At 41.8% G+C, this 26,766-nt stretch overlaps 1 protein-coding gene across 3 annotated transcripts in view; it reads left to right on the top strand.

Moving 5' to 3' along the window:
* The first annotated feature begins 4,109 nt into the window (after positions 1-4,109).
* PRKG2 (protein kinase cGMP-dependent 2) overlaps positions 4,110-26,766 on the top strand; it is a 79,547-nt gene continuing 56,890 nt past the window's right edge. Inside the window, exons 1-2 of one of the 3 annotated variants that reach the window (XM_087935792.1) lie at positions 4,110-4,326; positions 9,698-10,228. In XM_087935792.1, the coding sequence (XP_087791918.1) occupies positions 9,711-10,228 (518 nt within the window). In that variant the 5' untranslated portion in view covers positions 4,110-4,326; positions 9,698-9,710. Of the gene's footprint in view, positions 4,327-5,220; positions 5,429-9,697; positions 10,229-26,766 lie in introns of those variants that run through there. The other 2 variants (XM_026718908.2, XM_087935793.1) reach the window with 2 other exon arrangements.

Below are 26,766 nucleotides of genomic sequence, written 5' to 3'. Positions count from 1 at the left end.
GCATGGCAAGGCACCAAGGAACATTGCTGGGAGAGTTTGGTTGCGTTTGATCCCTTTGATCAGAGGTAGCAATTAGGATAATTTTAGTGAACAACTGGAGAACTCATGGATGTTTCAGGACTGCGAGAGTTACATCCATGTATCTAGCTCCCTGCTGCACAAAGGGTAGAAATTTACCAGGGGAACATGCCATAATAATCTGTTGCCATCCTTCCTGTTTTGCAAACAGCAATAGCAATAGCCCTTAGACTTATATACCGCTTCACAGTGCTTTACAGCCCTCTCTAAGCGATTTATACAGAGTCACCCTATTGCCCCCAACAATGTGGCTCCTCATTTTACCCACCTCGGAAGGAGGGAAGGCTGAGTCTACCTCGAGCCTGTTGAGATTCAAACTGCAAATTGCAGGCAGCCGGCAGTCAGCAGAAGTAGCCTGCAGTATTGCACCACTGCTCATCTTGTAAATCTCAAAATTCTGACAGGGGAAAAAAAATGTAGTCCCTTTATTTGTGATCGCATATTTTTTTTTGTCCCAGGCTCACCATGCGGGAAATAGTTCAACTGATTGAATGAATGAAATCAAGATTCATAGGACTTCAGCCTCAATACCATATCTTTGTAATATTGTATTGTGCCAGTTTGGTCTAGTAGTGGTTAAGGCACCAGGCTAGGAATTAGGAATTTGGAGACTGTGAGTTCTAGTCCTTCCTTAGCCATGAAAGCCAACTGGGTGACTTCATTTAGATTGGTCACATTCTCTTAGCCCAACCAACCTCACAGGTTTGTTGTGGGGAAAACAGGACGAAGAAGCAGTATCAGTTATGTTCACTGTCTTGAGTTATTTATAAAAATAATTAAGATGTTTGGATAGAAATAAATAAGTAAACATTATATGATGCATTAATTTTGTAACTCTTCCTTTCCTACAATGGTTTGGTTTTTGTCCAGTGTGCTTGCTTTTGGTTGCTTCTCATCTGTGATGGAAAAATCTTTCTCATATTGCTAAAGAAAATATCTAAGGCATAACAGATTATTAACAAGTTTCAACCGTTATGTAAACTGTGTGTAGTTTGGCACACATAACTATCTCAAGCTCAGGTATTTTAAAACCCTTTGTCAATAAACATACTTATTTGGTTAATCATTAAAGATTCTGTATGTCAGGCTTGTTTCTGGAAGATTAAGTGAGTAGTTGTGTTGCAGACCTCAGTAGGAACTTGCACATCTGAAATTAGGACAAAAGGAAAAATAAGGCCTTACCAAAAAAGGCATTCACAGATCCATTTGAGCTTCAGCTATCCTGAGTCAAACTCAGCCTTTCATACAGATTCTAAAAAAGTTTCTAAAGACCTTCTCAACCTGATTGAAAACAGGATTATGGACACCATTACTTGTAAGTCGATTAGTGCCCTAAAGTGGAATGGGCAGTACACATTAAAAAAAGAAATATTACCAAAATACGCAGCATTCACTCTGCCATTACTTGTGGGGACAGGTTGAATAGGAGAAGCTGAGGTGGGATGGATGGATGCTGGCTGGCTGGCTGGCTGGCAGGCAGGCAGGAAGGAAGGAAGGAAAAGGGGAGAAAGAACAAGAAAGTAGGAAGGGAGGGAGGGAGAAAAAGAGGTAGAGATAGAAAAGAAAAAGAAAGAGACAAAGAAAGAGAGAGGGAGAGAAGAAGGAAAAAAGGGAAAAGAGAATGAAAAAGAGAAGGAAGGAAGGAAAAGTAAGAGAATCAATCAATCAGAGTAGACCTGAAAGGGACCTTGGAGGTCTTCTAGTCCAACCCCTGCTCAAGCAGGAGACCCTATACCATTTCAGACAGGTGGCTGTACAGTCTTTTCTTGAAAACCTCCAGTGATGAAGCACCCGTAATATCTTGAAGGCAAAGCTGTTCCGCTGGTTAATTGTCTTCACCCTAAGGAAGTTTCTCCTCAATTCCAGGTTGCTTCCCTCCTTGATTAGTTTCCATCCATTGTTCCTTGTCTTGGCTTCTGGTGCTTTGGAAAATAAATTGACCTCCCCTCCTTTGTGGCAGTCTCTCAAATAGTGGGATACTTCTATTGTGTCACCCCGGTCCTTCTTTTCTCTAGACTAGCCATACTCAAATCCTGTTTTTGTCTCCAAGCCTTAAATCATCTTAGTTATTCCTTTTTGCGCTTTTTCCAAGGTCTCAACATCTTTTTTTTGGCAATGTGGTCACCAAAACTGGATGCAGTATTCCAGGTATGGTCTTATTAATAATTTATAAAGCAGTACTAATACTTCAAATGGTTTTGACTCTACGCCTCTGTTTATACAACCAACTATTGTATAAGCTTTTGGGCTGCTGCCGCACATGGCTGGCTCATGTTTAAGTGACCATCCATTAGGACTTCAAGGATCCTCCCACAGTTACTGTTTTTGAGCCATGTTTCACCTAATCTGTACTTGACTCTTTTGTTTTTTCCTGCCTAGGTGTAAAACCTTGCTTTTCCCCCACAATAAATTTCATGTTGTTGGATAGGGCCCATTGTTCAAGTCTGTCAAGATCTTTCTGGATCCTGAGCTTGTCTTCTGGGGTGTTGGCTATTCCTACCGGCTTAGTATCATCTGCAAATTTCAAGAGTTCCCCTTCTATTCCCTCATCTAACCCATTTATGAAGATATCGTACAGGGCCTAAGATGGAACCTTGTGGTACCCGCCTGCTTACTTCCCTCCATGTAGATATAGTACCATTATGGACTATTTGTTGCGTGCAATTTGTCAGCCAATTGGAAATCCATCTGGTAGTGATGCTTTCTATCTCACTTTTTTCTAGCTTACCAAGAAGTAGGTTGTGGTCTACTTTGTTAAATTCCTTGCTGAAGCCTAAGTATACCATGTTAGCAGCATTTTGCTGGTCTACTAATTTAGTCAATTGGTCAAAGAATGAAATAAGATGGATTTGGCATGATCTGGTTTTGACAAACCTGTGCTGGCTTCTAGTTAAAATTAGAGGAAGGAAGGGAGGGAGGGAGGGAGGAAAAGAAAGAGAAAGAAGGATGGAAAGAAGGAAAAGAAAAGAGGATGGAAGGAAGGAAAAGAAAAACAGAAGGAAGGAAGGGAAAGAAAGGATAGAAGGAAGAAGGGAGGGAGAGAGAGAAGAAAGGAAAAAAAGAAGGAAAAGAAAGAAGGAAGGAAGGAAAAGAAATAAAGAAGGAAGAAAAAGGAAGGAAGGAAGGAAGGAAGGAAAAGAGAAAGAGAAGGCAGACAAGAAAGGAAGGAAGGAAGAAGGGAGGGAGAAAGAAAAGAAAGGAAGGAAAAGAAAGGAAAAAGGAAGAGAAGGAAGGAAAAGAAAAAGAAGGAGGAAAAAGAAAGGAAGGAAGGAAAAGAAGGAGAAGGAAGGAAAGAAGGAAGGAAAAGAGAAATAGAAGGAAGACAAGAAAGGAAGGAAGGAAGAAGGGAGAGAGAAAGAAAAGAAAGAAGGAAGGAAAAGGAAGGAAAAAGGAAGGAAAAGAAAGAGATGGAAGGAAGGAAAAGAAAAAGAAGGAAGAAAAAGAAAGAAAGAAAGGAAAGAACGAAAAGAGAATGAAGACAAGAAAGGAAGAAGAAGGAGAGAGAAAGAAAAGAAAGAAGGAAGGAAAAGGAAGGAAAAGGGAAGGAAAAGAAGAGAGAAGGAAGGAAGGAAAAGAAAGGAAGGAAGGAAAGAGAAAGAAGACAAGAAAGGAAGGAAGAAGGGAGAGAAAGAAAAGAAAGAAGGAAGGAAAAGGAAGGAAAAAGGAAGGAAAAGAAAGAGAAGGAAGGAAAAGAAAAAGAGAAGACAAGAAAGAAAGAAAGAAAGAAAGAAAGAAAGAAAGAAAGAAACCCCTCCACCCAGACTACCGCATTCACACCTGCAAGTCTTCCCCCCTCAGCAAAGCGCGCGGGAATCCCACCGAGCCGGCCCTCCGAGTTCCTCGCCCTTGAGGGGAGCCGCGCGCCCTCCCGGCGTAAACAAGCCCTCCCGGTCCCTGGCGCGCGGGCCCGAGGCGGCACCGCTGCCTCCCTTCGCCCAAGGCGGGCCGGTCCCTCCTCGCCCCTCCTCTGCCCCCCCCATCGCGAGGCAGCCCCCCCGCTCCAGCCTGCGTGCCTGACGGTCCTCCTCGGCTCTCCCGAGCAGTCGGGGCGGCGGCAGCGGTGCCCACGCGACGTGCTGCCCGCCTTCTGCGCACTGCCTGGTCCGCCTGGCTGCTTTTTCGCTCGCTCGCTCGCTCGCTGGACGCCGCCGGCCGGCTCCGTCTCATCCGAGGGCGAAGGAAGCGGCCGGGCGTGGGGGGAGAGGAGAGCGCGGGGCGGGCTGCCCACCCGACCGCCCGAGCGGGCAGGTGAGCGCGGCAAAGGCGGCGGAGCTGCGGGAAGGAGAAGGCGAAGAGGACGCAGGCGCGCGCGGCGGCAAGACGAGGGGGGCGAAATGTCGGGGGTCGCCCGCGGACCCTGCCGGCGGCGCCTCACGCGCGGAGGGAGGACCGAGGCGCCGCGGTGCCGAATTGGGGGTGGGGGGGCATCCCGTTGCTTTGGGTGGCCGGAGAAGGGCAAGGCGAAGCCGGTCGGGGACGCAAGCGACGGGCCCCCGCCTTTCCGCGGGACGACTTTGGTCTCCGTTCCGGGACGGGACTCTCCGGCTCGCGCTCACTTGGCCACCGCCGGCTCCCTCCACAGCACGCGTGGATAACGTGCGGCGGGATGTCGTGGGAATGAAATAGATAGGAATTGGATACATGGCTAGGTAGGTAGGTAGGTAGGTAGGTAGATAGATGGTAAAGGGGTAAAGGAGGGAGGGAGGAAGGAAGGAAGGAAGGGGAGAAGAGGAAGGAAGGAAGGAAGGAAGGAAGGAAGGAAGGAAGGAAGGAAGGAAGGAGAGATCCAGAAGATAGGAAGGAGGAGGAAGGAAGGAAGGAAGGAGGGAGGGAGGGAGGAAGGAAGGAAGGAAGGAAGGAAGGAAGAGATCCAGAAGATAGGAAGGGGATGAAGGGGTAAAGGAGAGAGGGAGGGAGGGAGGGAAGGAAGGAAGGAAGGAAGGAAGGAAGGAAGGAAGGAAGGAAGGGGTCCAGAATATAGGAAGGGGATGAAGGGGTAAAGGAGAGAGGGAGGGAGGGAAGGAAGGAAGGAAGGGGTCCAGAAGATAGGAAGAGGATGAAAGGGTAAAGGAGAGAGGGAGGGAGGGAGGGAGGACTAGATTGGACTGGACTGGACTGGACCTGAGCTGCTTGCTGATATGTTTGTAATAACAATCCACTAGGCTGATATTTTCATGCACCTCCCCATCCCCCATTTTATCATCCCACTTTGGGGTGGGGTAGAGGGCTTTAAGGCAGAGAGGTTCTCTCTGAGAGATGCTTGCTTTGCCAGTCGCCAGCAGTGCTGTGTTGGAAGGGGACCTAGGCATTGCTTCAGGACTCACAGCTAAAAGAAAGATTTCACTTCAAGGTTGGTGGGCTTTGGGTAGCACATGTTGCAAGGTTCAGAAAAAACCGCAGAAGTCCCCTGTCTCCTGACACTTGACTCTGGCAGGAGACAATCACCAAAGATAGATTGATTTGGTCCACGTAAGAGGAGGCACTAAATTGTGTGCACTAAATTGTGATCTCTTCTTTCCATAACAGATTGTATGTATCTCAGGCTTTCCCCTTCCAATTGCTCTCTCTCTTTCTATATTTCCTGGAGGAGACGATGTCAAAGGAAGAGATTATGATCAGAATCGTTTTCCTCAAAGTGATATAAATCTATGCCGAGTGGTTTTTCTCCCTTTCTCCGTGCCAGAGAGTACGGGGATAAATCCAGTTTATGTAATAGGAGTATTCTGTTGGACTGTCTTGCTCTATCGGTGGGGTTGCAAGGATGAGAGCCAAACCATTCTCAAGATGTAGCATAGGAGCAGGAGGATTTGATTTGAGTTGGAGGGTTTGATTTGAGTTGGGCCACAAGGATCTTTATTGAATCTTGCAGTAGAAGAAGAAAGAAGAGACGAAGTTCTGTTGTGACTTCATCTCACACTCAGGTTCCTCTGTCATTTAATGAAATAGCATTGTAGCAAAAGAGAGAAGATAGAAGGGTTTTTTTTTTATTTGTCTGGGCATCCAAAGTTTTGGTGATCACTACCAGTTTACCAGGCATATCCATATTTCTCCAGCCTGGTGTCTCTTAAATAGCTTAATTCAGCTCCCCTGAATGTGGCTTATCATCCAGTACAACTTCAGTGTAGCAGGTTGAGGAAACGTTAGCACTGTTTATGTGTGAATGTGGGTGTTAGAATGCGATGGATTCTTCTGGAAAAGTTCAAGTCATAAGGAGACTTCAGAAATGGTGGGTGCTTCATCACTGGAGGCTTTCAAGACAGCCACTTGTCATAAATTGTATAGGGTCTCCTGCTCTAGCAGGGGTTGGACTAGAACAGCGGTCGCCAGTCGGTGGGCCATGGCTGTGAGAAAATTTTGGTGGGCTGCAGAGAAATCTCACCCCCAGAGCACCCCCCCTCCCCAAAGCAATTAATCCAGGCTGCGCAGAAACACAAGGCTGCGCTGCCCACACGGCCCGCGGGGACCCACCCTGCCCGCTCACTCCTTACCCGGTAAACTTGCCTGCTAAATTGCAGTAAATTTGGACCAGCCGGGGTCCAAAGCCAGGAAGAAAACTGCATTTCAGTTAAGGTGAGTACAGGTGGTCCTCGACTTACGAGCACAATTGAGCCCAACATTTCTGTTGCTAAGTGAGACATTTGTTAAGTGAATTTTGCCCTATTTTACGAATTTCTTGTCACATTTGTTAAGTGGGTCACTGCAGTTAGGTTAGGAACATGGTTGTTAAGTGAATCTGGCTTCCCCAATGAATTTGCTCGTCAGAAAGTCGCAAAAGCTGCAACCATCATAAATATGAGTCGGTTGCCAAACATCTGAATTTTGATCACGTGACCATGAGGATGCTGCAACAGCCATAAGTGTGAAAAAATGGTCATAAATCACTCTTTTCAGGGCTGTTGTAACTTCAAACAGTCACTGAACAAACTGTTGCAAGTCAAGGACTACCTGTAAACAAGAGAATTCCATTCTGTTTGAATTAAAAGGGAGATTTTTACTTGCTCGATGTTATAATGGAAAGATATAAAAATAGTCATCAGGGCTAAGCCCATCATGGAAGGATGCCAATTAACTCAGCCAGAAGTAATTTTCAAGGTTCAATTTGTTCTTAGATTTGTCCTTCCTCCTGGCAGGAAATGATCATTTACCTGTATCCAGTTGGGAGATCTTTTGACTTGGGAAACAGAACCACGACATACCACAGAGAAAAAAAAAATTGTTTGGTTATATGCACTTAAAATTGTGACATTTTGTCCAAGAGAATATCCAGTTTTCTAAATCCAAGTGGTTTGGTTTCCCTGAAGTTAGCAGGTTACTCTAAATATAGGATAGGATAGGATAGGAAAGGATAGGATAGGATGGGATAGAAAAGGAAAGGAATAGAGAATAGGATAGGATAGGATAGGATAGGATAGGATAGGATAGGATAGGATAGGGTAGGATAGGATAGGATAGGATAGGATAGGATAGGATAGACTTCTTTATTGGCCAAGTGTGATTGGACAAACAGGGAATTTGTCTTCAGTGCATAAGCTCTCAGCGTGCATAAAAATGTATTCATCCAGAATCATAAGATACAACAGTGATAGTCATAGGATACTAAATAAGCAATCAAATCACTAGGAAATTAAAACAATATAAATTGTAAAGATAACAAGCAACAAGGTTACAGTCATAAGTGGGAGGAGATAGGTAATAGGAAGGGTGAGAAGAATAATAGCAATACAGTCTTACTTAGTAACTAGTTTGACAGTGTTGTGGGAATTAGTTGTTTAAAGTGATGGCATGTGGGGAAAAAACTGTCCTTGTGTGTAGCTGTTCTGGTGTGCAGTGCTCTATAACGTCATTTTAAGGGAAGGAGTTGAAACAGTTTATGTCCAGGATATGAGGGATCTGTAGATATATTTACAGCCCTCTTTTGGACTTGTGCAAGTATACATGTCCTCAATGGAAGGCAGGTTGGTAGTAAAAGTTGGTTTTGTGAAAAAACAACAGCAACAATTCACACGACATCTGAGGATTTCTCCATGCTGCGGACATGATCTGTGAATTGTTCCATTTTTGTCCAGGTTGCTTTGCTCACACACTCACTTAAAAGACCCTGTCAAAAAAGTCTTTTAAACTTGCATGATGCCAAGATGTGTTGAGGCTGCAAAAGCACTGAACAAATAAAAGAGATTGAAGCAGCATGAAAAAAACCCTTTGGTGGCAAAATCAGTAGGAATTACTGGAAGGAGGGTAGGTAGGAACGCACGCCTGGCTGTTTGATTACTTTGGCATTTGCAAATTTGATAGTCTCTGTCTCTCCGTTGGTTTGGTTTGCAAAGTGCTCTGTCAATTGCAGAGATTCCCTAGTTTTTGTCATATATTTTTTTTTTTAAAAGTGTGTGTGATGTGCAAATTTCTGTTCATTTTCCCCTTACAAATTTTCAGCTCCTCTGCAAGGATTAAGCAAATGGTTTCTTCTCTCAGCTCACCTCTCTCCAGTCCTAGATTTCTAAATTTTGGGTTGGGTTTCTGCCAATTATCTGAGTTTAGAATTTTAAGTCTGAGTATGAGAGAACTGTAATTAAAATTTGCAGCAAAATTTGCAAACTTTTGGTCTGAAGTGGTTGGCAAACAGATATTCTGCTGGTTAGTTAAGGCACCAGGAGAGAAAAGAAGAAGCCCTGAGTTCAAGACCTGCCTGAGTTCACTAAACCCAAATAGGTGACTTTGAGCCAATCAGTAGGAGATTGTGAGTTCTACTCCTGCCTTTGGCATGCAATCTAGCTGGATAACTTTGGGCTTGTCACTTTTCTCAGCCCAACCCACCTCACAGGGTTGTTGTGGGGAAAAGAAGAGGAGGAAGGTGTGTTGGATATATTTGCCACCTTGAATTAACTGTAAAAATAATAAATGTGGGATACCAATAAAATAAAGAAACATACATATAGACATAGTATATATTGGCTGATTCACTGGAACAGGAGCTTTTCTCCTTGTGGAGAAATCTTTTATTTCCTTGCTGTTAACTTGGTAATATTTATTGGATATCTTTTTTTCTCTGCCAAACAAACTTTTTCACATTGCATTTATTTATTTGACTAACAGTATTGGGCAAAGTTAGTTGTAATTACTACCTTCTACCGTACTAAATTCTTAAAAAGAAATGTAGATAGATGATAGATAGATAGATAGAGATAGAGAAAAGGTCGGTAGGTATAGGTAGAGATGATAGAAAGATAGAGATAGATAGATAGAGATAGATATAGATAATAGATAGAGATGATAGATAGAGATGATAGAGATAATGATAGATAGAGATAGATAGAAATAGATATAGATAGAAAGAAGGTAAGAAGGTATAGATAGAGATGATAGAGATAGATAGATAGATAGATAGATAGATAGATAGATAGATAGATAGATAGATAGATAGATAGATAGATGATAGGAAAAATTCTTTCACAGAATCACAGGGACCTTCAAGATCATCTAGTCCAACCCTCTGCCCAAGGCAGGGGAGACCTTATATCATCTGCATCAAGGACTGTCCAGCCTAGGCTCTGATATGTTCGGATGACACCCTCACCCTTTTGTACAACCCTGCCACACGGTCTGCTCTGTTTCCTTCGCCTAGGTCGCCAGCCCCAATGGGAAATGGTTCGGTGAAACCCAGGTACCTGCGGAGGTTGGACAGCCATGTTGGAAGCTGTCCTTTCGGTTGTTCCAGTTGCGGCAAGGTCCTGAAAGACCCGGCCTTGAGCCTCAGCACCATAACAGGAGCTGCAGATCTTCTGAGAAACAAGATTTGGGAGCTCGAGAAAGAACTGAAGAGACAGGAGGAAGAGCTGCACGAGAGGGACTACCACATCCTAGAGCTCCAGGAGCAGCTCGCCAAGCAAACGAAGACCATCGGAGACCTTACCGAAGAGCTCAAGTGCAAATGCATCCAGCTGAACAAACTGCAAGATGTCGTGGTCACTCAAGGGACCAACCCTTTCCTTTTCCCCAGCCTTACAGAGACACCCGGGGCCAGCCAGGTCGCAGGCAGCAACAGGAGGAGGGGTGCAAAAGAAGGGGTGTCTGCAGAGCCAACCACCCGGACATATGACCTAACCGAGCAACCTCGGTTTTCCTTTGAAAAAGCCAGAGTCCGAAAAGCCTCAAGGTGAGCATGTTTCTCGTTCCACTTACATACGATTGGGGAATCCGGTGTGCTTAGCACACCATGTTGTGCGTTGACCAGAATGATGACTGACACTGACTCTAGCCAGCTGCTGTCATAATGTGAAAAATCAGCCATTTCTTTCTTTCGATTTTATCTTTAGGCTGCCTTTCAAAGGCCGGCTTTTCCACTCTCAACCTAGGGCATCTTAGGATCTCTCTGCCCAGGAGTACATGTGTGTGTATATGACACAGTGCAATGGACCTGGAAACCTAGTTTGTATGTAACAAGCCACGAGGGTTTCTTTTTATTATTTCTCAAGTAGTTTCTATATGATGGATATAATTTGAGTCCTGGGCCCACCATTGAGTCGTAAATTGCATATTTAAAGTTCTAAAATTCTGAGCAGGCAGACCTTATTGCCCTCTGAGCTTGGTTGTTCTTCTGCAGACGTTAGCACTGATGATGTTACCTAGTTTGGGTAATGAAACATCTGCAAGAAAACAAGCAAGCTCAGAGAGCACCAAGGACCTACAAATATTCTTTTCTACTGGTTCTGAAATTCTTTCCACATTTGGTGCCATGGCACTGTGTGTCCATATGTCCGTCCATCCATCCATCCATCCATCCATCCATCCATCCATCCATCCATCCATCCATCCATCCATCCAATTGGATGGAAGCCAAATTCCCTAAACTTGTGTGTGGTTTATTGAAAGAATAAATGAATGAAACACATACATACATACAGTACATATACACATATGACAGGTTACACATCGGAAACAAATTCCTTATGTAATCACACTTGGCCAATAAAGAATTCTGTTCAGTTCTAGTCTAGTCATTATTATATATTCTATTCTATTCTATTCTATTCTATTCTATTCTATTCTATTCTATTCTATTCTATTCTAGTCTAGTCTAGTCTAGTCTAGTCTAGTCTAGTCTAGCCTAGCCTAGCCTAACCTAGCCTAGCCAAGCCCAGTCCAGTCTAGTCTAGCCAGTCCATTATTATATATTCTATTCTATTCTATTCTATTCTATTCTATTCTATTCTATTCTATTCTATTCCTACATACATTCTGTGGCGGTTATTCCTTGTCTGCAAGGAAGTATTTGTTCTCCGAGGACCTTGACTCTGTAACTGCATAAGAGGAGAGAGACTTAGGGTGAAAAGAAGAAAGCAAGGAGAAGAGCTAATTGTTCCGGCTTGTGCACAAAAGCTGATGCCAGTTCTTAAACGTAAAACTCACTACTTATAAATGGCTCTTCCAAATGAAGAAACCGTGGGCTGTTTTTGCTTAAGGTCCAGGGGAGTCATTCTAAACATGTGCCTTATACTTTGTGCTTTCATTCTGCTCCCTCTGAATATTTTCTTCTCCTTTTTGCCAATGGAATCTATCTGTCTTTGCAACTTAATTGTGGTGCATGTACACAATAGGCTTGTTTTTATAGCTGATGCCTGCAATAGAGCAGAAGTTAAAAAAAGACACACACACAAATATTATCCCAGGCTTAGAAATGCTGTCCAACCAATGCTATTCCCAAGTAAAAACTGATTTCAAACAACAAAGCTAGGCAGTTTCTAGAATAGAATAGAATAGAATAGAATAGAATAGAATAGAATAGAATAGAATGGAATGGAATGGAATGGAATGGAATGGAATTAGAATAGAATAGAATAGAATAGAATAGAATAGAATAGAATAGAATAGAATAGAATGGAATGGAATGGAATGGAATGGAATGGAAATAGAATAGAATAGAATAGAATAGAATAGAATAGAATAGAATAGAATAGAATAGAATAGAACAGAATTCTTTTATTGGCCAAGTGTGACTGGACACACAAGGAATTTGTCTTGGTGCAAATGCTCTCAGTGTAGATAAAAGAAAAGATACATTCGTCAAGAGTCAAGAATCATTAGGTATAACGCTTAATGATAGTCATAGGGTATAATCAGCAATCAAATCATACTAGGAAACAGTCAATATAAATCGTAAGGATACAAGCGACAAAGTTACAGTCATAAAGTCATAAGTGGGAGGGGAAGGGTGATAAGGTGTGATGAGAAGATTAATACTAATAGTAGTGCAAACTTTGTAAATAGTTGGACAGTATTGAGGGAATTATTTGTTTAGCAGAGAGATGGCATTCGGGAAAAAACTGTTCTTGTGCCTAGTTGTTCTGGTGTGCAGTGCTCTGTAGCATCGTTTTCGAGGGAAGGAGTTGAAACAGTTTATGTCCGGGATGTGAGGGGTCTGTAAATATTTTCAGAGCTCTCTTTTTGACTCATGCAGTATACAGGTCCTCGATGGAAGGCAGATGGGTAGTAGCTACAAGGTGAATTTCTTATTCTTCTCTACATTTCTCGCTTATACATGAATATAAACAGAGGTTAGAGGAAATGTGCAATTATTAAAATCACAAGTACTTGTTTAAGAAGTTGCCCTCTCGTGTACCATGGCACACGGTTGGTTCAGTTCTTATTGCTCTTCCTTTTCATCCTAGCTCCTGTTCTTCCAGCACAGTGTGTTCAACCTTGGCAACTTTAAGATATGTGGAGTTCAACCCCCAGAATTCTCCTACCAGCCATGCTGGCTGGGGAATTCCGCGAGTTAAAAAACATGTCCATTAAAGTTGGCAAGGATGAAAAACCCTGCGTGTAGTCCTTGATTTACAATTGCAATTGAGCCCAAAATTTCTGTTGCTAAGCAAGACAGTTGAGTTTTGCTGCATTTTACAGCCTTTTTTTTTTGCCGCCATTGTTAAGTGAACCACCACTGTTATTAAGTTAGTAACATGGTTGTTAAGTGAATCTGGCTTCCCCATCGACTCGTCTTGTTAGAAGGTTGCAAAAGGGGATCACAATGACTGCAAACAGTCATAAATATGAGTCAGTTGCTAAGCATCCGAATTTTGATCACGTGACTATGGGGAAGCTACAAGGGTCTTAAGTGTGAAAAACAGTTGTAAGTCACTTTTTTATAACTTCAGACAGTTGCTAAACAAATGGTGTTAAGTTGAGGACTACCTGTATTCTAGAAGCTTTGTTCTTTCAGGGTTCCTCATCTAGTCAAGTCCTAGGGTTGCTTACGTCAGAATACTCCAAGGCAGCATTAAAAAAAACCCATGATGGTGGCCACTCTAGTGTGATCATGCCTCAGTCTTTAATTGTGTAGCCATGGTTGCTACATCTTCTTTTAGGCCACCCCTCAGAAAACCACCTGTACAGATAGCCCTTGACATACAACAGTTCATTTAGTGACCTTTCAAAGTTACAACGGCCACTGAAAAAACGGGCCATTTTTCACACTTATGACCATGGCAGCATCCCCATGGGTCATGGGGTTTACATTAGGGTGCTTGACAACTGGCTCCCATTTATGACGGTTGCAGCGTCCCCCAGCCACGGGTGGGCTTCAGAAATTTTAGCAAAGGGTTCTCTGCCTGGTTGCTGGGTGGCCATGACCATGGTGGGCGTGGCCTAATTGGCCTCCTGCACCATGTCGGAAAAGGGCGTTTTTCCCCTCCCCGGGCTCCGGAGGCTTTCCTCAAGCCTCCAGAAGGGTGAAAATGGCTTCTCCAGGCTCCGGAGGGTCTCTGGAAGCTGGAAACGGGCCCATTTCCGGCCTTCCTGAATTTTCGGGAGGCCTGTTTTTCCCCCTCCCTGAGCCTCCGCCTGCATCCTGCACTTCCCAATTGGATGGGAAGGTAACAGTGCTCCATGATGGCTACATGACTGGACATGTCTTCAGACAGTGCTGGCTCAGTGGTCTTGAAAGAAAGACTAGCTGAGTAAAATCTGGAGGGTGCCTTTTACTTTACTTTTATTTATATGGTTCCTGGTTGTTTGTAACTTTTAGTTGTTAATGAGGGTGTCTGTGTCATCCCACTCCCCGTTAGATATGGCCCTTGCTTCCTTTGCTACCTCTGGTTTAAGGCAAACTGTGGTTGGTCAGGAGCAAGTCAGAATTAGGTGATAATCGTTTCCAGTTTTTTTAGCAGCTACGTGGGTAAGAAACCAAAATATTAGTTTCCTACCGTGACACATGATGATAATTTTTCGGTGTTGTTATGGAAACAGGTGATAACTCTTATGGGTCAGTGTGTGGTATATTCGGCTCCCAAGGAGAAAGGAACTTTTGAGAGATTATATAAATGAAACCTGTAAGGAATTTGAGCTCCGTGAGAAGGGAATAGAGACTGCGGAGAAAAGGGAAGCGGGCTTGAGAACAGCTAACCATCTCCTCGCTTTCCTTCTGGGGTGTCTATTAAGAGTGCAAAGCCTAAAGATATTTTTTTTAAAAGGGAATTACCATTTGTTTGAATGCAACAGCATTAAATGAGGAAAATACTAACCGCTGCATGAGATATTTATGCTGGTGTTTGTTCCATTTTCTAATTATGGGCCCGCTGACAGTTCGATTAAAAAAGCAACCAACCCTTTTAGGCGCTGGAGAGTCTGTTCAGCATAAAACCATCATATCTATCTCTGAAAGAAACCCGACGCTTTCTGGTTTCTCCAACATCAGAGATTTAGGAGGAGAAACCTCTACAAGCATTAAGCCTTTTAGGGAACCACTGATTATAACAGATAATAGCTTCATTCGCTCCTAAATATTGAGTTTGAGACTTCTAGAAAGTCAGAAATGGTCCACAATAACAATAACAACAATAACAACAATAACAACAACAACAATAACAACAACAATAACAACAACAACACTGGTATTATTATTAACAAAATCACCATTGGTCAGCTGCAGAAAGCCACCTTACTGGGATCTGCTCGCATAATCCGCCAATACATCATGCAGTCCTAAATGCTTGGGAAGTGTTTGACTAGTGATTTGTGATACAAAACCCAGCATAATTATCTCATTTCTGTGTATACTGTCATTTTTTATGAATAACAACAACAGCAACAACAACAACAACAACAACAATAATAATAATAATAATAATAATAATAATAATAATAGAGGTGACTACATCAAGAGAGTGAAAATGATCAATGGAATGCCATCATGGCAATCAACACCTGGGCAATACCAGTCATTAGATACACAGCTGGAATAGTGAACTGGACTCAAACAGAATTAAAAGCAATGGCTAGGAAGACCAGAAAAATAATGACAATGAATCATGCCCTTCATCCTCGCAGTGACATTGACAATCTCTACTTACCAAGGCAAATAGGTGGGCATGGAATGTTGCAAGTACGTCAGATAGTTGAAGAAGAAAAAAGGGCTTTGGAAGAATATCTGAAGGACAATGAAGAAGATGCACTGAAGTTAATATGCCGGGAAGGCTTGATGACTACCAGGAAGACCAAACTGGCCTACAAGAAAGATCAAATGAACAATAGAATGGAGGCATGGGAAGACAAAGCACTACATGGCCAGTATGTTAAAAAAAAAAAAAATAGCAGGGAAAGCAGATAATAACAAGATCTGGCCATGGCTAAGAGCAGAAAAGTTAAAGAAAGAGAGAGACCGAGGGATTAATTCTGGCTGAGCATGACTAAGCCTTAAAGACAAATGTATACAAAGCCAGAATTGAGAAGACAAGAACAGATAGTAAGTGCCACCTGTGCAAAGAAGCTGAAAAAAACAGTGGATCACCTGGTAAGCTGCTGCAAGAAGATTGCACAAACTGACCACAAGCAGCGGCATGACAAAGTAGCAACAATGGTGCATTGGAAGATCTGCAAGAAATATCATTTGCCTGTAAGCAAGAACTGGTGGGACCATAAAGTAGAAAAAGTCATAGAAAATGAAGAAGTTAAATTGCTCTGGGACTTCAGAATCCAGACAGACATGCCCCCGCCACATAACACCCTGGACTTAACAGTTGTCCATAAGAAAGACAAAAAAGTCTGGATAGTGGGTGTGGCGGTGCCTGGAGACAGCAGAAGAGAAGAGAAAGAACTGGAGAAGATAACAAAATACGAAGACCCACAAATAGAAATAGAATGACTATGGCAAAGGCAAGCAAGGGTAGTACCAATGGTAAAAGGTGCCTTGGGTGCAGTCCCAAAACAACTGGACTGCAGCGAGATCTGTAATACCATCAAACATCCAGATTTGCCTATCCCAGGTCCTTGGTAAGAACTCGACAGGTAGACAAAAATGCCAAACCCAGTCTGAACATCTGGCTGACTGCTGTGCGATGAATAATAATAATAATAGGTAGTAAAGAAGGTAAGAAGTATAATAATAATACTACAACCATACAACATTGGGTAAATGTACAGAGACATTAGACAGTACTGTGAGGATTCAGTGTTTAGCAGAGTGATGGCACAAGGGAAAAAACTGTCCCCGTGTCTAGTTGTTTTGACATGCAGTGCCCTGTAACAGCATCCCGGAGGGAGAAGTTGAGGCGGTTTGTGGCCGGATGTGAGGGGTCTGCAGATGTCTTCTTAGCTCTCCTTCTGACCCACCCAATATGCAGGTTTTTCTATGGAAGGCAGGCTATTTGCAGTTGTTCTTTCTGCAGTCCAAACTATCCGTTGGAGTCTGTACCAGAGGTGGTATTCAACAGGTTCTGACCAGTTCTGGAGAACTGGTAGCAGAAATTTTGGGTAGTTCGGAGAACTAGCAAATACCTCCTCTGACTGGAGATTTTACAGTATCCTTCCCCTGCCTTGCCCACCAAGCCATGCCACAGAACCGGTAGTAAAAAAATTTGAATCCCACCACTGGTCTGTACCTATCCTGTTTCATTGGTATACCAAACCAGACAGTTATAGAAGTCTATATGACAGACTCAATAATTCCTCTGTAAAACTGTATCAGCACCTCCTGGGGGCAGCCTGAACTTTCTGAGTTGATGCAGGAAGAACCTTCCTTGTGCCTTTTTAATGATGGTTCTTTATTTAATGATTTAATTTATTTAATGATTGTTTTTTAATGATGGTTTAATGATGTTTAGGTGTGCATTTCAAATCCTGGGAGATTATGAAGCCCCAAACTTGCAGAACTTGCTGATACTGTTCTCTCAAATATAGTAAGAACTGGTAGAATAGGAGGGCTCTTCCTAAAACTTACTCTCATCTCTTCAGTTTTAAGCATGCTCGTGTACAGTATATTTCTACGCAGCTGAAACTATATAAAATGAGTTAAGCTGTACCAACAATACCTTGGAAGGAAGTCAGATGGCTGCATGAAACACCAACCACAGAATCCCAAAAGTGCTTTTTTTTTTTTTCAAGAGGCAACTGGACTTTCTGGTTTTTCTTTGAAGATGTTTCACTTCTCACCCAGGAAGCTTCTTCGGCTCTGATCGAATCCTTCCCCACCAATCCAGTCAGAGCTAAAGAAGCTCCTTAGATGAGAAGCGAAATGTCTTCAAAGAAAAACCAGAAAGTCCAGTTGCTTCTTGAAAAAGCACCTTTGGGGGAGCCATGACCTGGAGAACTGAGAATCTCCATAGACTCCAACCTCAGTCTGGCAGGGATCAGCAACAGGACATTAGATGCCATGCCTGTGTATCTTTTTGGTTGGCCCAAAAGTTATAAGTGGATAGGACTTCAGCTCAGCAGTGAAGAAACACCTTTAGTTGTCCCTTACAATTGCCCTGTCCAAATGACAACCAAATAGCCTTCTTGAATTCCCAGCAATCATACAGAATAGGAATGATGGTTGTCATTGTGTTCCACACCTGATACGTGTAATGCCAGGAGAGTTTATTATATCTCTACTTCCTTATGATGAAGCATTCTGAGTTTGATATATGTTGATTTTTGTTCCTGGAAAGTGAGGTGTGGGCTTGGAGAAAGGTCACAGAAGGTCCACAGATGAGATCTGAATTGGACTAAAAGCCAGTAAACATCCTGAGGCACTTCTGATGTTTTCCATGTAGTTAGTGATACTGATCGACCTCTGTGCTTTGCAATTTGCAACCTCTCTTAGATCTCCATACAACTCCTTTTTCACTATGCTCCTCTTAAGAATCATCTCTCTTCAACATTAACCCTTGCGCAAAGGTCAGAAAGTTTCAGGATTATTTTCCCCAAACACGGAAATGAACAAAAGTCAAGTTTTATGACTTATTTATTAAGATAGTATTGCCATGCTGACTTTTGCTTGAGCGTTAGAGGCGTTTTTCTATCATCCTCTAGTCTAGTCATATTCCCAGGGCAGTTTACAGAAAGTATAAGACAATGAAAAATATGAACCCAAACTCAAACGTAGATGTTTTAAAGAAAGCATGATAAAGCAGACAGCATGACTAACAGTTTAATAACAAGTGTGGGAAAATAAAATAAAGATTTTGTGTGTCATCACAGAAACAAACCATTCTCTACTTCCACATGGGATGGTGAGGCTACAAGAGAAAGGTCTTAATGTACATAACTATATGGGGGGACCAATAGAAGATGAGAGTATGTGTAGCTCAGCTCTGAATTGTGATGCTCTTAGGTAGTCTCTGAACTGCTTAGAATATTAACAACCAGTTCTAGTGAATAGGTGCGAACTGGTAGAATCCCACCCCTGTAAAGAGTCTATGGAGATACTCAATCCTCCAGGTCATGGTTGTGTTCTCATCCTAGAAGTTTTCAAAGAAAAAAACCAAGACAGTCCAGTTGCCTTTTGGAAAAGCACCTTTGGGACAGATAACTAAGAAAAACAAGACTGCTTTAAAATTTGTATGCATTTCCAAGATGGCTTATTTCTCCATTTGAACTCCTAGAATTGGGTCCCCTAGAGATCACGTTGAGTGAGCTGGCCAGACTCAATTCAAATTCTCTCTCTCTTTTTTTTCTATTCTGTTTTCGCTATTCCTTAGTAACAACCACTTACGGGTTAATGCTTGCTGATGAGTTTTGTTTTTGTGACCTATTTACAGCATAGCTTTTAATTGGGAGCACCCAAACAATCAAAGTTTTCCATCTGGATTCCTGGGCTGTCATGGTATTTTCCTAACCTTTTATCACTACATTCTTCATCCTCAGCTCTGCTGTAAAAATAATAAAGGAAATAAATCAAATCACAAAATGAAAAGTGATTGTTCACTGTCAAGGCATTCCCTAGAGATGTTAATGCGATGCGTGATTTTTCTGAGACCATTTTACAGCATGTTGTTCCATTAATCCATGTGTAAAGGGACTTGGAGGTTTTCATGAATGGGATGTAGAGATTTGTTTCACTACACTGACTGTTCAAGGGACAGTCATAATAGTTACCCATAATTGCTAAAGCACAAAGCCTGCTCCTTTAAGTTAGTTCTGGGTTCAGGTTTGCTTATTTGCAAATGAATGACAAAAAAGTTTAATCAAGTGTTTTTTTACCTCAGCAACTGTTAAGATGTATGGACTTCAACTCCCAGAATTCCCCAGCCACCATGCTGGCTGGGGAATTCTGGGAGTTGAAGTCCATACACTTTAACGGTTGCTGAGGTAAAGAAACACTGGTCCGATGTCTCAATTTTAATGGACTTACGTTACGTGACCATGGACAGACCTATTTGGCAGGAATTTGAGGCAAACAAGTGAAAAGAGTAGCAGAAGTGGTAAAAGGAATCGTGGCCTTTGTCTTGAGGTGAATAAATATTTAGTTGAGAGATAGATAACATAGATCTTTCAGAGACCTTGGACTACGACTCCTATAAAGACTTGCCATTAACTGAAGCTAAAGCAGAGGTGGGCTGCCGCCGGTTCACACCGGTTCACACGAACTGGTAGTTCAGATTCTGTGCAGTTCGGTGAACCGGCAAATCCCACCACTGGCTGGCCCCGCTCATTTTTCCGGGCTGTTTTCAGGCCATTTTTCAAGCTGTTTTTCAGGCCATTTTTAGTCTGAAAAATGCCCTGAAAACACCCCAAAATGGCCTGAAAACAGCCAAAAAACAGGCGGGGGCAGGGCCAGCCAGTGCTGGGATTAGCCCCAACCAGCTGAATGCTACCTCTGCCTTTGAGGTGAGTGGCCAGGAGACGGGGCGGGGTATGATGAGTAACGTCACCCACACAGTCACATGACCAACTGGCCATGCCTACCCAGCCAGAGAACTGGTTGTTAAGTTATTCAAATCCCACCACTGAGCTAAAATCCAAAATATTTGGACAAGAGAAAATGCTTCTTCTCCTAACAGTGTAATAGAAACGTCTGCTACAGGATTTGCAAAGGACTACTGGCTTAGATAGGTTTAGTGGAAGTTGCAATGCTCCAGGATATGTTTGTCTGTCAGTGGCTATTTATGATGACAGCTGCTTGCCATCACTGTTAATATCATCTCTTAGGTATTTTAATTGCTTGGAGAAAGGAGAGCAGAGAATTTCACCTCTTGATATGAGTTCCCTATGAAGTTGCTAACATTGATATTGATTGTTTATAAAACTTTTGAAATAACAAACAACCTGCCTTGGTAAAGCAGCAAGGAGTTATTAACGATCTAAAAGTAAAAGAGAGTATTGGTAGCTCAAGGTTGCACTGTAAGGTCCTTGAGTCTCTAAATTGAGTTATTTTCTCGCAGACATTTCATTACCCAACTAAGTAACCTCATCACTGTCAGAAGGGGGTGGAGTTTGCTCTCTGTTTATATACAAGGGGCTTGACCTGTCATTGTTGGTGGAAGTAAACACCTTGTATATAAACAGAAAACAAACCTTTTTAACACCGATGATGTTGCCTAGTTGGCTAATGGAACATCTGCAAGAAAACAACGGAGTTCAGAGAGCACCAAGGACCCCACAGATCATGAATTGCTTTCCTTTGTTTTTAAAATGAAGTCTACTAACATGAAGTCAACAGAAAACTACTTGCCACGTATAGGTCAAAAGGGGTTTAATAAAAGCTGCTTGTGTGAGCAGTCACCTTGTTGGAAATGCAATTTATGAGTAGATATATTGACTTAGAAATTTTTTTGACATGACCTATTACTGACATATTGGGGTGTGCAGTCAATCGTGCTGTTAATATGGATGTGTAAACAACCAGATTATTCAGTAACCATTGTACACTTAAGTCTCATATGTTCTTCTTAGCTAGATCCTTCATACTTTGGGAGTGCAAATCACAATAAGAACTCTAGACTTTTTAGGCATGGGAGCTAAACAATAACAGTTATTTTGCAACATAAAAGAATTCCGAACTGGAACTGCAGCAGAGGACAGTTGTATAGATTGCCAGCATTTGAATTGATTTGTTTTGTTTTTACAAAAGGGTGTAAAGTAATGAAGCCACTCAACTTTCCCTAATTCCATAAATCAAAAATTATGGGAGCAGCCTGGTGTCTTCTCTTGCCGTACTCTTTTCCGTGAATCTCATCATGGAGTCATCACAATGAAAAAAGAAAGAAAATCACTCTTAAGTTATTTGTATTTTCTTTTATTTCATCTTATTTGTTACCTGCTGCTCCTGGAACTTTCGTTAAGCATTTTGTCTTTGCTATCAACTCCCTCCAGCATTTCATGTTTCGAAGCTGACAGAGTTATGAATTGCTTGTGCTTCCTAGCCTTGGTCCTTTGTCATAATTAGAACTGCAGCATTGACTTTGGGTGTATTGGATGCTGCTGAAAATTGCTGCGTTGTTTTCTGGGTGCTGAAATAATTGTTCTATGGCTGAATGACTCAACCAGAACTCATTGCGGCAGTTTGGCTTCTCTTATCAGAGTATTGGCAGCTCTAAGGCAGGGAACGGTAGGAAAAAGATCAGTATAACCAGATATGTATAATCCTGTGATCTGTGGGATATCACTAGGTCAGGGGTGTCAAACTCAAGGCTGCGGGCTGCATTTGGCCCGCAAGGTGGTTAGATCTGGCCAGTGGGACCACCCTGGAAACAGTGAAGGACGAGCCTGAGGCGCCTCTGCCAGCAAAAACAGAGTTTGGGAGGGCTGCATGAGGCTCTCCCGAGCTCTGTTTTTGGCTGCAACGGCCTCCTGCAGCACTCTGCCAGTGAAAATGATGCTCGGGAGCACTGCGCACAGCCGTCCCAAGCTCCATTTTCACTAGCAGAGCACTGGAGGAGGCTGTTGCAGCCAAAAATGAAACCTGGGAGGGATGCCCCCGACATGGGTGATGTTGAGGTGGCCAGGCCCACCCAGCCCCCAAGGTCAAACACAATCTTGATGCGGCCCTTCATGAAATCGAGTTTGACACCCCTGCTCTAAAAGATTTGCAGTACAGGTAGCCCTTGACTTACAACAGTTCATTTAGTGACCATTTAAGTTTACAGCAGCACTGAAAAAAGTGAGCTCCTGTTACTGGCCACAGTTCCTGTCCACTTTGCAGTTCAAAAGCATGCAAATGTGAGTAGATAAAAAGCTACCACTTCAGTGAGAAGGTAACAGCGTTCTGTGTGCCTCAGCATACACTCATGTTGGCCACATGACCACAGAAAGAGTCTTCAGAGAACACTAGCTCCCTCGGCTAAGGGGGAGATGGGAATTGCTGTCTAGAATGGGACATAACTGGACCAGGTAAACTATTGCCTTTACCTTTATGTTGTCATCACAGCTTTGTTTCTCTAGAGCAGTATTTTCTCAACCGTGACAAGTTCAAGATGCGTGAACTTCAGCTCCCAGAATTCCCCAGTCAGCACACCGTTGGCATCATGGCCGTGGCAATTCTGGGAGTTGAAATTCACACGTCTCAAAACTTGCCTAAGTTGAGAAACTATGCTCCAAAGATCTAATGTGGTGACTTTAAAACTCTCCTGGAGTAGCAAAGGGTAGACATAAAATATACAAGATTTCCTCATCCTACAATAGTTCATTTAGTAACCATTCAAAGTTACAACTGCAATGATTCACTTAACAAATGTGACAAGGAAGGTTGTAAAATAGGACAAAATTAACTTAATAAATGCTAGTTGAGGACTACCTGTGTTAGAGTTTTGTAAAAAGAGGGTCTCCTGAGAGACAATTTGAGCACCAATATTAATCTTTCTATGCAGGATGCAGCTGTATGGAAATACATTCTTGAAAGTGTATTTTTTATACATGAGGAATAATGATGAGATCTATCATCGTGTATAGACTAAGCACACATCTTGGAATATTTCTTAGACTCTTCCGCGGTTGTTTCACTTAGTCTTTCAGTGGAGATTTGAGGCTCTATTCTGAGAGGGGATGGATGAAATGGAACACATGAATGACCTTGGGGAAAGATTCTGCCTAGGAAACAATCAGAGATGTCGTGCCACAGCATATAATCTTTATATACTGTTGTTGCTCACTAGCCCCATCTAGCGGCCGGAGAGACAAATATGCCCAATTATATTGTTTGAAGCTGACTCTACCCATTTACTCATCAGCCCACACTCTCAAACCAAATGTACACTGGGAAGCCAGACCCAATTTCCTTTAGCATTTGGAGAAGACAGAAGTACAAAGACGCAGCCATTTTAATCTGTGGCACATGGTTATTCATCCAAGAACAAACTCACATCCCACACACAGAGCATCGTTGGTGAAATTCAAACTGCTTGTATTTATTAATTGTTATGTTCAGCAGTAACTTAATACTGTCTATCTTACATTTGATTCTCACTGTGTGTATCCCTGTTTTCCTCAGTTTCATCATATCCTGTTCTCCCAATAAAGCATTGAGATCTACGCACATGGTCCGTTTTATTGGAGGACAGGTGGGTTTAGCTGCCTGTCAAGCTACACACAGACTAATGAGTAATGGGGACAGAACAAGAGAAGAGACGTAGGAGCCCACAGTCACTTTAACAGTCAGAGGAAGAAAGATCCATCCTAAATGAACCACCTAGTTAAAAGTGAAGGCAGGAAGTTTGTGCCTTTAGATTTGCAAGAATCCGTTAATAGGTTAATATAACCTTGCAGTGAAGAAGAATGAATTACAAGTAATCCTCAACGCCAGTTCATTTAGTGACCAATGTTACAAGGGCACTGAAAAAGTGTTTTATGACCATTTTTCACACTTACGACTGTTGTGGCTTCTCCATGGATGACATAAGCAAAATTCAGTTGCTTGGCAACTGACTAATAATTTATAACGGTTGCAGTGTCCCACGGTTATGTGATCACCTTTTGCTAACTTCTGACAAACAGCCAATGGGAAAGCTGGATATTCACTTAACAACCGTGTTTACTAATGTAATAACTGCAGTGATTCACTTAACAACTGTGGCAAGAAAGGTGTTAAAATGAGGCAAAACTCCCTTACAGACAGAAATGTTGGGCTCAATTGTTGTTGTAGGTTGAGGACTACCTGTAATCTGGTCTTGTTTCCTGTCAGGTTTATCTGGGAGAGCTGACATAAATCTTGCAATTTTAAATTTCTTTCTCTGACCTTTAAGAGGCTCCTGGCTCTCTTTACTGTTTCCTACGCAGAATCTGCTCCTCTCATTTCCCAAGGTTATTTATATATTACATTACAATGGAACCATGGCTGAAAAAAAAAATTGATCTAATTAGGCAAATAGAGTTGATGCAATTATGCTCCATGCATTTTTTTTTCCTGTCAAGTAAAAATAATAACTTTCAGACAAGATCTGGAGTTTTACCCCAAAGATTTTGGAGGACATATAAAGACTGGATTTGTGGCAAGGAGATTCTTTTCAAAGATAAATTAAATAGGGAAAGTTTATTGACATTGGAGTATTTGAATAACAGCAACCTATTCTATATTTCTTTTTTATTAATTAAGTTTTTTATTTTTAAATATGTATAAATATTAAATACATGAACAGTGTGGCATCTGGGTATCATTAATTTTGGTACCAAATAATAGTAATGAGATTAACAATTTTGATAGCCTTAATTACATTAATCATACTCACATCATTATAATAACGTTGTACATAATACAGTCATCTTTCAACTTCTGCTCCTTTCATCTACCCACTAGTTGTTATATTTTATATAGAAGTATGCATAATTATATTTCCCCCCTTTCTAAGTTTTACCTCTATTCTATATCTTAGTATCGTAAGTTTTATATAGATAGATACTCTATTTCTATACTTCATCTCTTGTTCGTTTTAGTATTTCAATTCTTGTTAATTTTTCTTATATTTCTTGAAAAGATAAAACATCATTTATAGTCTACATGCAGGATTCTTCACCTCCCCCCCAAAAATATTCTTGTGGCTTAAATCATGAAAATCTAATTGAGGATATTTATTCCACATACTTCAATGAACAAAACAAAAACAGTATGCCAAGTTACTTTTATAAGCCGCGTAAAACATATGAATGGTTTTTAAAGTCCTAAATGTTTCACTGAGGGGAAAATTAATGAAGTATATTTTAAATGTTTATTAAATCAGTTTGAAGGTTTATTCAGAGATTTTTATTGAGTCACTTGAATGAAAAGAAATGAACGCTCACCTGAATGCTTTCTCTTTGAGATTTTCTTTAAATTTTAAGAAAATATCAAAGTCATCAAAATATTTAATCTGCTAAATTTAGTATGCATGATATACTCAGAAAGGCATATTTTTTTTATCCCTAAGGGTAGATTTAGATTTTATTGGCTTTGTATCTGCTCCATTTATCCAGACTGATTTGTTTGTCTTTCTAATGAATGATCTACATCTGCAAAAATGAATTTACAGAGAGATACAGAATGGTGAGAAATTTGTTGGAAAATAACCACTTACTGTTATTTCTGTGCTATCCTATTTAAAAGGTAGTCCTTGACTTATAACAGTTCATTTAGTGACCGTTCAAAGTGACAATGACACTGGAAAAAGTGACTTATGACTGTTTTTCACACTTACAACATCCCCATGGTCACATGATCAAAATTCAGATGAATGTGACTCATCTTTATGACCTTTGCTGTGTCCCAGGGCCAGATGAATCCTTTTTGCAACCTTCTGACAAGCAAAGTCAACGGGGAAGCCAGATTCATTTAACAACCATGTTACTAACTTAACAACTGCAGTGAGTCACTTAACAACTGTGGCAAGAAAGGTCGTAAAATGAGGCAAACCTCACTTAACAACTGTGTCACTTAGCAACAGAAATTTTGGGTTCAATTTTGGTGGTAAGTCAAGGACTATTTGTACAAGGTGATATGAAAAAATTACTGAACAGGTTAGAGTCCCCAAAGTGCTTTTTTTCAGGAGATCCTGAAGTCCAGATACAACTGGACTTTCTTGTTTTTTCTTTTGAAGACATTTCGCTTCTCATCCAAGAAGCTTCTTCAGCTCTGACTGGATGGTGGGGAATAGCAGGATTTATATTCTTTGCAGACAGCTGGTCATTTGCATCCTTTTGGAGGGTGGTTGAAGCACTTCCATTCCCCACCATCCAGTCAGAGCTTCTTGGATGAGAAGCGAATCGTCTCCAAAAGGAAAAAAACCCCAAGAAAATCCAGTCGCCTCTTGGAAAAAGCACCTTTGGGACAACCATGACCTGGAGGATTGAAAATCTCTACAGATGAACCAATTAGAGAAAAGCTGGATAGCAGAACTACTAATGACCCTTTTGAGTTACCCCTGCAAAAGGAGCTCTCCCCTCTCAATCAGGTGGCTGTGAGTTCGATCCTAAGTAGCGGCTAATATTTGGAATAGACTCTCCTGCTCGAGCAGCGGGTTGGACTAGAGGACCTCC

The sequence above is a fragment of the Pseudonaja textilis genome, chromosome 6 (genome assembly GCF_049901715.1).
Source record: "Pseudonaja textilis isolate UNSWEBS1 chromosome 6, rPseTex1.2, whole genome shotgun sequence".
In the NCBI taxonomy this organism is placed as follows: Eukaryota; Metazoa; Chordata; class Lepidosauria; order Squamata; family Elapidae; genus Pseudonaja; species Pseudonaja textilis.
This window is presented reverse-complemented; position numbering and strand designations above follow the sequence as displayed.